This window comes from Ceratotherium simum, chromosome 21 (genome assembly GCF_057802395.1).
Source record: "Ceratotherium simum simum isolate JZ-2026a chromosome 21, ASM5780239v1, whole genome shotgun sequence".
Taxonomy (NCBI): domain Eukaryota; kingdom Metazoa; phylum Chordata; class Mammalia; order Perissodactyla; family Rhinocerotidae; genus Ceratotherium; species Ceratotherium simum.
The window spans coordinates 35,271,119-35,284,580 of NC_141920.1; the positions used below are offsets into that span (position 1 = coordinate 35,271,119).

At 38.6% G+C, this 13,462-nt stretch overlaps 1 protein-coding gene across 1 annotated transcript in view; it reads right to left on the reverse strand.

Moving 5' to 3' along the window:
- Nucleotides 1-454: 454 nt before the first annotated feature.
- Nucleotides 455-13,462, reverse strand: part of TMX4 (thioredoxin related transmembrane protein 4) — a 44,577-nt gene continuing 31,569 nt past the window's right edge. The window contains exons 6-8 of the mRNA XM_004433766.3: nucleotides 13,257-13,358; nucleotides 8,243-8,306; nucleotides 455-4,660 (exon numbers count right to left, since the gene is read on the reverse strand). Coding sequence (XP_004433823.1) covers nucleotides 4,299-4,660; nucleotides 8,243-8,306; nucleotides 13,257-13,358 — 528 coding nt within the window. The 3' untranslated portion in view covers nucleotides 455-4,298. The remainder of the gene's footprint in view (nucleotides 4,661-8,242; nucleotides 8,307-13,256; nucleotides 13,359-13,462) is intronic.

The window sequence follows — 13,462 nt, forward strand, 5'->3', positions numbered from 1 at the left end:
TGCACTTTCCAGGGCAGCTGAAAGACACACAGTTTGGGTTCACCAAGCCAAGGAGGAGAGAGAAAGAGGGAAAACGAACAGACTGGATAGAGGATGGACACACAAAAATTTTTTTTTAACAAAGTAATATTTTTCACTGCCTAGGCAAATGATTTTTATGAAAATAGTTATATGAAAAGGAATACACTGTTTTGTTTTTACTTGGTTATCACTATCATTAGGATTTGATGCAAATGGAAATTTACAATAAAATGAAAACACAGGGGATCAAAGATTATGTACAATTTTGAGATAAGGTGATTTGTAATTTGGGCAATGTACTACTTGAGATACATATCTTGATTTCCCACCCCAGTTGCTGCAGATGCTATTTGAGGAAGCAAAGAACACATGGATGAAAAGAAAAATAATTAAATATCACTGGGCTAAACAGTTAAGACTATTACAAAGAATATGAATAACAAATTTATAATGTATTGCAATACAAATAAACAGTATTTTTAGTATAAAAATTACATTTGCATGAAGAAGCTATTTAGTAACAAATATGATTAAACTACATCAGAAACGTTCAAGTTGTATGATTCACATATATACAGTGTTACAGTTCACATGAAACTTTACTGAGAAGAAGCCATCTGAAGGCCACATCCTGGTCTGAAATTGTCAAAGGCCTTTCAACCCACCCGTCTGGTTCAGGAAAGATGCTCAAAAAGCTACCACATCGGGGTTCTTCAGACTTGATGACTCCACATTTGGTTTTTCAAGACAAGCCATAATCTTCTAAAGAGGAGCAAAATGTAGGACTGAGGTAAAGTGATACTAAAAAAGAAGGAACTTTTCTGTTGGCACAAAAGATTTACATGAATACTTTCCAAAATGTTGTTATATTTGACAGGATGGGTCAATCACACATTTATAATACTGGCAAAATAATACTTCAACACTGAAATGAAGGACACAGATGAACTATCAATACACATTAGCAAAAGCACCAATCTCTCCCTTCACGCCAATTTAAGGTTTTATGCTGAAATCTCAGGTGTACCCTATTGTTTCTACCTTTAATAGAGTCTTTAATGTTTCCCATTCTGTAAAGCAGCATACAGGCTCCACTCTTAAAGGACTTGGTAATAAAAAGTCACATACTAAGTACTTACTTAAAAGACATTTTTATCACCTGCTCCAAAGGTATTCCAGGATGCAGGCTCTGCAGGCTTATATATACCGAAATCATGTAGCAACACCATAGCGATCAACGAGGGTTTTAGCCGTAAAAAAGTAAAAATTTGGCTTTCTCCATTGTCAATAGCCAACCCAGCCACAGCTTGTTTACTTTTTATTACAGTACAGATTTTGGATTCCTTTGTGTAGTTACAGAGGCCGGTGGCTAACGGGGATCACAGGCACGAGATCAGTTGTAAGTACGCGCCCACGCAGGGCAAGTGCATGGCCCTGTGAACTCAAAGCGCCCCACCTCTCACCCCATTCAATGCTTACCCTCCACAGGGAAGGAAAGAAGGGGGACTACCTATATGTTGCTTCAATTTGAACTTTCTCAGCAACTTGGGGTGGTTTAGTAGATCTTGCAAGAGATGAACAATTGCAGAATATTATTCTTGCAAGAATAATAAAAGTAACTCGGAAAAAGGTAGCTGAAGTTTCAAACTTTCCTTCTAATCAGTGAAAAGGCACCCTGCTCCAACTACTCACACATAAAGCACTGCACCCCCATTCCAAAATCCATTTACTTTTATTTAATTTACCTAATTTTGATTTATACAAAATTCTATTCTGTACTTAAATAACTGATATTGCGATAGAGGGAAGCATGATTATTTATTTTTTAAATCAAAATCATGTTTCCATGCACTTGACTTTTGGATTAAATATATTATCTACAGGAAAAATCCATAAAATCCTATTGAAATGTTAATCCAATTTTAAATTACTTTAGGTTGACTTTTCTCTTTTAGTTTTATATTCATTAAGTATTAAAAACAAACCTAAAGGCCTCAAATGGAAAGAAATTAAATTAGATGTGTACTTATCAAGCCATTTAGTAAAAACCCTATCTTTTGCCACGATGTTAAAAAAAGGGAAAAATGGTTCCCATAGCCAGACACTTCAATTTTTAATGGATCCTCTTCTCCAAACTGTTTTCTCTTCTTCTGCCAATTTTTTAAAGTGTTGCTGAGAAAGAAACTACATTTTTCTTATTACATAATTAGGTACTATTTGGGATCCAAGTGGAAATTGGCCTTACATTTATAAAAAGCCAAAGCAGATTGTATTTCTTCATTCCTTCCCCTCTAGTCAAATACTCCACTTAAAAAAACCCAAATATTTCAATATGGGGGGGGGTGCATTATACAGAAAAGCTACTATGAAACCTTTCTTATTCCATGCATCTGAAGTTGAACTTAATGATCTTTGAAAACTGTTCCAGCTGATTATAAGAGAAAGAAATCCAGTGACAAGAGGGTAGACCCAGCTCAGCTCTGGTCCAGAAAGGCTTCCTGCTATCAGGGAGATGGAGCTGCCGCCATCAGAATCGTGGTGCTTTGGGAGAGGATGTGTCAGAGACCTCATGGCAGGAGGGACAGTAATGAGCAAAAGTCAAGGTTTTCCCAGTCTGCCAGTTCAGTGATGGCTTCAAACTTGGTCATGTTCCTATCTGAAGACAAGAACTATTGGTGACTCTTAATGAACCTCACCGTACTGGGGGATAAGACTGTCAGGTAAGTGAGCTGGAAAGATGAAAAATAACCATCTCTAAAAACTGGATTCTGTCAGAATAAAAACTCCCTTTGTGTGAGGCTTGCAACTGACTCATTCAACCACACCAGGGTAGAGAGTTTCAGAACCTCCCCCTCTTCCAGTGAGCCAGTATTCAAAGTTAATACAAGGCAAGGGTTATTTAAACAGCCAGATAGGAGTATATTGCATATTTCTTTTTAAAGATGACAGAAACTTTGAATTTCATAAACCTGTACTACTTATTATTCTGTCTGGACCCAAGGGGTGTGGGATCAACTTCAGACATCTTTCATAAGCTTGGAATCTAATTTTATGAATTCATTCTAAGACATAAATCAGGTAAGGCAGAAGTAGATGGATAGATTTTTTAAAAGAAATTGGGCCCCTGGGGTACTTTTAGTAGATTGACTAGTGAGAGATTTACAGGGATAAAATTTTTTACAAGATTAAGGAAGAAGGAAACGAAACCAAATCTTTCATTTCTAGATATTCACTTTCATTAATTCTTTCACCAAAAGCACATCATTGAAGGAAAACCAGAAATGGTTTTTTAGTTATTATTAAAATGGTTCAAGAGCCAGGGAACCCCTTGAGATGGAAACAAAACAACACAGTATTTGAGTTTTCTTCACAAGACTACCTTGTACTGGCAACACTTAGGAGACTTCTGGCTTCAAAAAGAATATTGCTCCAAGAACTTTTTGAAAAAAAATTACTACATTTTGGCAAAAAACAACAACAAAAGTCTCTCCTGTAAAATCCCTACTTCCTTTTGAATCTCCAAAAGTTACAACATTTCACTCGAGATGGTTGGCAATCATAGATTCATGAGCTGTGGTTCCTGATTAGCTCAACTCTAAAGTCAGAATAAATGCAGCTGATGTCAACTCAGCTGCTGCCTGAGTCCTCTCACTAAGAAAGTATTGTGAAGATTGTGGGGAGCCTGCAGGCCCACGGTGAGAAAGTTGGAAATGTGAAAGGTAAGAAACAAAACATAAAACACGAGATTTAGAGAGTTGGGATGAATTCCAAGCTCTTTTCTACAATAATATCCAGGGCCCTCTCAATTTCTCTAAAACTGTGTCCCTGTTCAGTGGTGCCTGGCATTTCTTACAGTTTGACAAAAATAAATACTTCACACAAGAAGAGGAAGCAAGACTTCTGCTACACTTTGAGGACACTCAGGCTGCTCTGCTTTCACTTTATGGAGACTGCAGCCTCGTCTATGAACGATGCTCATGAGGGGTTGTTTCCTCTGGTCAAATCTCTCCAGCCCCAAGCAAATAAACTTGTGCCCATCCCAAGTCCCCAGACAGATCCTAACACCACGTTTGTTTTTTTGTATCCTGATTGTCATGCCTGAAATTCTCATTAATATACATGAGGCTTAATGCCATGAGACTACATGACTAGAGATTGTTTTTTTTTAAGAGAAGCTTGCTCATTCAGGACAAAATAAGGATTTGGTTTAAACCGCAGACCAGAGGAAAGCTGACATATTCCTTTGGTCTGTATTCTTGGAAATACTGTCATTAAACCTATGGTCCCTTATCAGCATGCTGACTTTTGCGCTGCCTCAATGTGTCTTCCGCCACCTCTGTGTCAGCTGAAGAGCGCTGCTGAGGGACGTCGTCTTCAGTCGCATCAGCTTCTACGTCTTCCTGCGCCTCTCTCAGGGGACCCTGGTCCTGGGCGTCATTCCTCTCCTCATCCACACCAGCAGTCAGGTTGTCTTCCTCCTCTTCCTCCTCTGCTTCATCCTCATCGCCAAGGTCTTCTTTCTCCTCTTCATCATCTACAAGGCTGTCCTTGTTTTCTTCTTCATTTGAATCTTCTTTTTCCTCCTCTGCATCCTGCAACTGTTCAGCCCTGTGAGCCTCCTCTGACTCCCGATTCTGCTCTGTGGAGGGAAGAAAGGGCAATGTCCTCTGAATAAACAACGGTCACTGAACAATCAACTGAGTGTGTTTAGCTGTGAAATTAAACAATGGGGCACCTGACAGTTTTCTCCATCTAGAAGCTAGGTTATCACACAAGACAGATCTCCGGCTGGCATCCTAGCCCCATCTAGGGCTTCTCCATCCCCCTCTGGAGATTTCACCGACCATGTTCACTTTGGCAGAGCACAGGGCCAGGGAGGGCAAAGGTTCCTTCATGCTTTGTACTTTGTACCTTGCAGACTGCTCAGTGATGCACTCACTGGTCATGGTGATTGGTTTAGAAATGTGACTTACTCAAGTCAGAGCCAATCAGAGTACTTCCCAGGAGTTGTGGGCCAGAGTGAGGAAGAAAAAACTTTCTCTCTTTCTACAGGGATTGCTAAGCTGATAAAATGTGCGTTACGGCTGTTGACAGCTACTGAATTAGCCACGTGGAAACAGAAATCTAAATATCCCTTGGGCTGTGCTTGACACCAGAACATCCCTGGACTTTTTCAGTTATGTGAGATAATAAATTTTCCTTTTTTCCCTAAGTTGCTTTAAACTGAGTTTCTCTTACTTTTAAGAATTCTAAGGAACATAATATATTTTCTAATTATCTGTGGAAGTCTCAAAGCCTTGAACACTTCAAGCACTAAAAATAAATATAAGCTTATTTAAATTCCCACATAAAATTCAACAATTACAGTCTCATAAAAGTCTTCATGCAAAGGCTCAAAAGTAGGAATAAAAACATGCAAATCCAGGGCTATTGGGTCCCAGAAACAGGGTGGAGCAGTGCAAGTATTGAGAAGACTGCTTTTAAAGGACTTAGGATGGTTACTGGTATACAGGCATACCTCATTTTATTGTGCTTCGTATATATTGCATTTTTTACAAATTGAAGGTTTGTGGCAACCCTCGATTAAGCAAGTCTCTATAGGTACCATTTTTCCAACAGCATTTGCTCACTTCGTGTCTTTGTGTTACATTTTGGTAATTCTCGCAATATTTCAAAGTTTTTCATTATTATTATATTTGTTATGGTGATCTATGATCAGTGATCTTTGATGTTACTACTGTAATTATTTTTGGGAGCCATGAACCACGCCCATATACGACAGTGAACTTAATAAACGTATGTGTTCCGACTGTTCCACCTACCTGCCATTCCCTCGTCTCTCTCCCTCTCCTCAGGCCTCCCTATTCCCCGAGACACAACAATATTGAAATTAGGCCAATTAATAACTCTACAATGGCCTCTAAGTGTTCAAATGAAGAGTCACACATCTCTCACTTTAAATCAAAAGCTAGAAATGATTAAGCTTAGTGAGGAAGGCATGTCAAAAGGGCAAACAGGCCCAAAGCTAGGCCTCTTACACCAAATAGTTAGCCAAGTTGTGAATGCAAAGGAAAAGTTCTGGAAAGAAATAAAAAATGCTACTCCAGTGAACACATGAATGATAAGAAACGGAAATAGCCTTATTGCTGATATGCAGAAAATTTTAGTGGTCTGGATAGAAGATCAAACCAGCCACAACATTCCCTTAAGCCAAAGCCTAATCTAGAGCAAGGCCCTAACTCTCTTCAATTCTATGAAGGCTGAGAGAGGTAAGAAAACTGCAGAAGAAAAGTGTGAAGCTAACAGAGGCTGTTCATGGAGGTTTAAGGGAAGAAGCCATCGCCATAACATGAAAGTGCCAGGTGAAGCAGCAAATGCTGATGTAGAAGCTGCAGCAAGTTATCCAGAAGATCTGGCTAAGATAACTAATGAAGGTGGCTACACTAAACAACAGATTTTCAATGCAGACAAAACAGCCTTATATTGGAAGAAGATGCCATCTAGGACTTTCATAGCTAGAGAGGAGAAGTCAGTGCCTGGCTCCAAAGCTTCAAAGGACAGGCTGACTCTCCTGTTAGGGGCTAATGCAGCTGGTGACTTTAAATTGAAGCCAACGCTCATTTACCATTCCGAAAATCCTAGGGCCCTTAAGAATTATGCTAAACCTACTCTGCCTGCGCTCTACAAACAGAACAAGAAAGCCTGGATGACAGCACATTTGATTACAACATGGTTTATTAAATATTTTAAACCTACAGTTGAGACCTACTGCTCAGGAAAAAAGATTCCTTTCAAAATATTACTGCTCATTGACAATGCACCTGGTCACTCAAGAGCTCTGATGGAGATGTACAACGAGATAAATGTTGTTTTCATGCCTGCTAATACAACATCCACTCTGCAGCCCATGAATCAAGGAGTAATTTTGACTTTCAAGTCTTAATATTTAAGAAATACATTTTTTAAGGCTATAGCTGCCATAGATAGTGATTCCTCTGATGGACCTGGTTAAAGTCAATTGAAAACCTTCTGGAAAGGATTCACCATTCTAGATACCATTAAGAATATTTGTGATTCACGGGAAGAGGTCAAAATATCAACATTAACAGGAGTTTGGAAGAAGTTGGTTCCAACCCTGATGGATGACTTTGAGCAGTTCAGGACTTCAGTGGAGGAAGTAACTGGAGATATGGTGGAAATAGCAAGAGAACTAGAATTAGAAGTAGGGCCTCAAGATGTGACTGAATTGCTGCAATCTCATGATAAAACTTTAACACATGAGGAGCTGCTTCTTATGGATGAGCAAAGAAAGTGGTTACTTGTGATGGACTCTACTCCTGGTGAAGATTGTTGAAATGACAACAAAGGATTTAGAATATCACATAAACTTAGTTGATAAAGCAGCAGCAGAGTTTGAGAGGACTGACTTTAATTTTGAAAGAAGTTCTTTCTTTGAAAGAAGTGGGTAAAATGCTATCAAACAGCACCGCATGCTACAGAGAAATCGTTCATGAAATTAAGAGTCAGTCAATGTGGCAAACTTTATTGTTGTCTTATTTTAAGAAATTACCACAACCACCTGAACCTTCAGCAACCACCACCCTGATGAGTCAGCAGCCATCAACACTAAGGCGAGACCCTCCACCAGCAAAAAGATTATGACTTGCTAAAAGCTCAGATGATGGGTAGCATTTTTTAGCAATAAAGTATTTTTAAATTAAGGCATGTACATTGTTTTTTAGACATAATGCTATTGCACACTTAATAGACTATAGTATAGTGTAAACATAACTTTTATATGCACTGGGAAACCAAAAAATTCATGTGACTCGCTTCATTGCGATATTGCCTTATTGTGGTGGTCTGGAACTGAACCCACAACATTTTCGAGGTATGCCTCTATAGGAGATTGAATAAATGTGAATTCCCTTCCCTCCCTTCTCATTGCAGTCTGAATGAAAGAAAAGGTGTCAAATGATCAATGAAGGGCATACACTTAAAGGGAAAAAGCAACTGACACAATGAAATATTCCCTAATTTACGAGAGGAAAAAAAGAATTTTTGCTCAAATCTATCTAAACAACACATTTCAGGGAACTGGGTAGTGACAATGGTTTGATCACCTAGCAAGTCAGGGGGAAAACCCACTATCTATATGAGCACAAAAGGGCACACCACTGAATTCCAAAAATACTCTATCGCATGAGTTTATCATACTTACTGGAATGTTCAGATAAATGCCTTGGAAGTGGCACATAGAAACATTCTGATATTACCACCAAGACCTGGAAGGAAAAAAGTGATTTTACAGTGAGTAGATAGGACATTTATTACCAAAGAACCTCAAAATCAGGCCTTGCTTCTATAAACAGATATTCATAGACAAATAATTAGCAATTGGTCAAAAGTCCTCAAAAAAGACAAGGATGTTATTAAGAATTTCCTATTTTTCAAATGTGACATCATATAGGAAAATACTATTAATTTAGAACAGAGGTAACAAAGGCAAATGTCTACAGAGAGCCACTACCCCTAGATAAAACTAGATGAATCAAGCAGGTATAAGAAAAAAGATACTATCAGCCAAGTCTAAAATGGTCTTTTAAAAAACACTATTCTAGACAAATAAAACTAGTCTGTATATGAGCTGCCCCTCACCAATAGGTAACCCTGATTGTGTGGAAGAATATTTTAGGGTCTAGAATTCTGAAGAGCATCAAAAGAAATTTCTACAGGGATAAATTGTGAGAAAACCCATCAATGATGTGAACTAAATCCTATTTTAGACAGTGATTGACTGGCTTCACCTCCGACCTTGATTGCAGCATGAGTCACTTTCTACTTACTATTAACATGTCCTTTCCCTTCGTAAACTACAAGCTCCTTAGGGGCAGGTTCATCCTAGTCCATGTTCCATGCCTAGATTGGCACGGGCCATGGTGATGAAACTGATGGGATGTGTCAAACAGAGCCAAGTTAGCTGGAGCTGGAACAACATGGGGCCACTCTCTACACCTTCCCCTACATACTGACCTTACAGCACCACACAGCACAGAGAGACCCAACACAGGAAGAAGCTGCCTGTTTAGAAGGCCTATACATTTCTTCTTGTATCTAGCTAACTCCCAGACTTAGCCTACACTTTGAATAATTGCCTGGTCTTTAGGAATAGTACTTCATACTTTAGTGTTTTAAGGTGCTCTAAACTTTTAAAGAACCCAAAGTCATAGTCCTTTTGATTTAATTTCACAAACATCAAATGAGTAACCTGCTTTGATTATTACCATCTGTATTCATTTACTACTTCACTCAACATTTGGTTCATTAGGTTCAAGGAATCATGCTAACATCTAGGGGAAGAGGTTCAAAAAGAGAAAAAAATGGCAGTTTAATTATAAAACAATATGGAACGAGTCTCAATAGAAAAATGAATAAAGCACTTTGATAGATATTCAAGAGAGAGATAGAGATTACAACCAGTAATAGGGTGGGGAAGGATTGAGAAGGACCACTTGAAGGAGGAGGCATTTAAGGTCCAGGGCATAGTCAGGAGAGGATGAGCAGCCCCAGCTGTCTGGCTCCTCTAAGCTACACCAAATTGCGTAATGCGGGCTCCTAGATCCAGAGAAAGCCCCAAGCACCAGCTGAGGAGACCCCTGTGGTGGGGCAATGGCCTGCACAAAGCTCTGTGGGTTGGAGAGGAACAAGCTCCTAGTCATTCAATTGATTTGAACAACAAAGAGGAAAACATTTCCATCTGAAAAGACTGAGCGAAAACTTACATTTTTAATGTGATAGTAATGTGCTTATTAGCTATTCATGGGACATAATACTTTTTGTGATTTTTTTTTTTTCTTTTGCCTTTCTTAATTCCAACTGGAGGGGAAATTTTTGGTCCAGACATATTGCAAGTGAAAGAAGAAACACCTGCCAGTGACAAATATTGGCATTTACAACAAAGCCTGGGAACAGTTAAGTCCCACCTGTGATATACTGGGGCCATCTAGAGGACTAGGTAAGGAGCCCTGGAAAAGACTTATGGGACACTGGCCTCAACCTTCTCTCTCTTAGCTGTGTGACCCTAGACAAGTCACTTAACTGTTCTCTTGCACTCTCTCTTGAAAGGACATGTTTCGGCTAGCCTACCACCAAGGTCTGCTTTATGTCAAATAGTACACAATTCCAATATATAGTCTTCCTTTTCAGAAATTGGGAGGAAAACCCTCTCATCTCCCCGATTCTCTCAGTTCAAGATCTATTTTCTGGTCTAGAGAATTACTCCCTTGGAAGAGGCCACTTTCTGAGCCATGGCAATGTTTAAAAACAGGGTCTAGGGGCTAGCCCAGTGGCATAGCAGTTAAGTCCGCATGCTCCGCTTGGGTGGCCTGGGGTTCGCGGGTTCGGGTCCTGGGCACGGACCGATGCACCGCTTGTCAAGCCATGCTGTGGCGGTGTCCCATATAAAGTAGAGGAAGGTAGGCATGGATGTTAGCCCAGGGCCAATCTTCCTCGGCAAAAAGAGGAGGATTGGCAACGGATGTTAGCTCAAGGCTAATCTTCCTCATAAAAAAAAAAAAAAAACAGGGTCTATAGGGGGATGCTGCCTTCCTCCTCATCTTCCTTTCCAGGGTTATATTTTCAAGTTTCAGGTTTTACCCAGGTAGGAGCAGACAGCCACACATCTAAATGAGGAGAGCAGACAGATTTACCATCTCTCATAGACAGTGACATCTATGCCTCCTAATACTGGAGACCCTCATCTGTGAGAGGCTCTGTGCTAGGCACTGGTCAGCAGCATGTAGAAAAATAATCTACCCAAGCACCAAAATTTAGATAGTGTCCATATAAACCAACCAAAATGAGGACCAGATAATGCAGGGTAAAGATCGCTGCCTGTGTTTTCCATTGCTTTTCTGCTTGTGTAGAGCTCTGCTGACTTCCATCCTTCATGGCAGAGTTGCTAACAGTGGAAAATGATGCTGCCAGAGTGATCTGATATATAGACTATGCACTTAATGATCTTTCCCATATTGGTTTGAAATGCAAAATGTATACTTGATTTCTAAAACTGAGCCCTTTGTTTACATGTGAAAAATAACATTTAGTAAAATATTTCAACCATCACCAGGCTCAATCAAGAAAACAAACAAAAATCAAACTAGCAGCCTTGTTTTGACTTCTCATTTTTTAAAATTAGGAAAAAACAGGAAACATAATAGTCAGGCTTATGGGAAATAATGACTTGATCAGGAAATCTCTTCTCTATGGAAAACATCCTGCCCCTCCTGGCCACTGTGTAAGTTCAACTCCATAAAGACTCAGAGGGAAGGAAATCTTCCCAGGTCACCAGGACCAAACTTCACATGACTGCATGACTAGGCTCTGCTTTCAGGCCCCAGTTAATGGTAAAGGCGAAACAGAGTACTGAACTACATACCTGGAGATCTCATTGCAGGCAAAAATTCTAGCTGTGTGTGTTTCTTTTAACACATATTACAGTTTTAGAAAAGGCATTTTGAGGAGAGATAAGTGTTTGCTATTTTATGGAAATGTATTAACAGAAAATTAGGAGTCTATCACTGCTTTGAAATTACTATTATTTTGTTCAAGTTCTCTTCCCAATTTCCCATAAAGGAACAATATTCTATATCACTTAATCACTTGAACAGTCTCTAGAATCAACTCTCTTCTTTCTTCAGGGCAAGCCTCTAATAACTTTCCTACACTGATTATTTAAATCTAAATTTCCAAATGACTTAGGGCAGAGGCAGGCCTGACTTGATTCTGTGGACTTAAAGTCAACCTCAAAGATAAAATTCTAAAACACTTTATGCTGAGAAGAGTTTTTAATGGTCTTCCAATAGGCTCATACTCAACCTACATTCTCCATAACGACGTTAGAATTGCCCAGGAACTCATACTGCTTGCACTAAAAGAGCCTCACACTCATGTGCCTCCAGAATACACTGCTAGAAAAATCTAGCACTAGACAGTAGACGGGAGTAGTACATTTATATCCAAAGTCAAATTTACATCCAAAGTCAAATCCTTTTAGGCCAGAGCATTAGGGACAAGTTAATTAGCAATAAGATTAATGCAACAGAACGGAACATACCCAGGACCTAATCAATGACTTATCTAAGTTTTATCCCCACCTTTGAAATTAACATCAGCAGTCAAATCTCAAATAGAAACCATAATATGCAGTAAGCATGTTCATGGCAAAATAAAATCAAGACTCCTTGGCTCCTGTCTCAAGTTATGACTTGCTTTCAAGGCAACTGCTAACATTTTAAGTTTATTTTTAAAAAGATATTTCTAAAGAGCAGAAATTCATTATAAAATGTAAAGACAGACTGTAAGATAATCTTACCTAAAAGTCTCTTTTTATATAAATTTTTAGTTATCATCAGTTATTCATATAATACAGTGTTTAGGAGCTATAATTAACATAGAGCATAATGACTTTTAAGAAGTTCTTATCTTAATTAGAGTTTAAAGCTCAATCAAATTGATCAAGTGTAAGTAAAGACAAAGATAAAAAAATTATATCAAAGAGTAAAACATGCCAAAACATTTATAGTTGCCTATATAGTTAACCAAATAAATTTATTATTCCAACTCTTACCTAAAATATCTAGGGAGAAAATGCACAGATACCTACTGGATAGTGATCTTCATACCCAAAGAAGATATAGTGATGTGCTTTGCATCTTATTTTTTTCCATAATGACTGTGTTTTCATTCACATTACCATACAAAATCCACCTTGGGAAAACCAGAGTGTATGTATAAGCAGCTGTTCAGGATTAGATGTTCAATTTGAGAATATGAACAAGAAAAAATCATCTTGTTCACCCAAGGAACAAATTCACAGCTTTGGCCTTATCATCAGCATTCTAATCAAGCAGGCAATGTGTGAAATCACAGCTGACTCGGTTGTCTTGGAAACTGACTACCAATTCAAGTAAGTCTCTATTTCTTCTTTCATCACTGTCTATATTTTGGGCAGAATATTTAAAGGCTACGCTTAGGAGATAATAATTTAATGAATTTTCCATTATATCACAGTTATCATTGAAAGCAGTATCAAACAAGCAAATGCTATTTAACTGTTTAGATTACACACAAAATATTATCTGTTTATGTGCTTTTTCTTTCTTGAATGCTTTCTAACTTTGCATGAAAACTAGTTGGCTTTAAAGACAGGAAAAAAGATTGGCTTTATCTCTTACCAGACCCATGAAAAGGCCAAAAATCAAGGTGGCTATGACGAAAAAGACATATGAACACCAAGCAGGAATTCCAAGGGTCACTGTGAAATAGTTGTGAAGATGCTGTAATCAGAAGAAAAAAAAAAAAAATTACTTACAATGAGGATTAAACGTGTTTGAATCTCCCTCTCTAGCTACAACTCAAGTCCGCAAATTGTTTCTACATA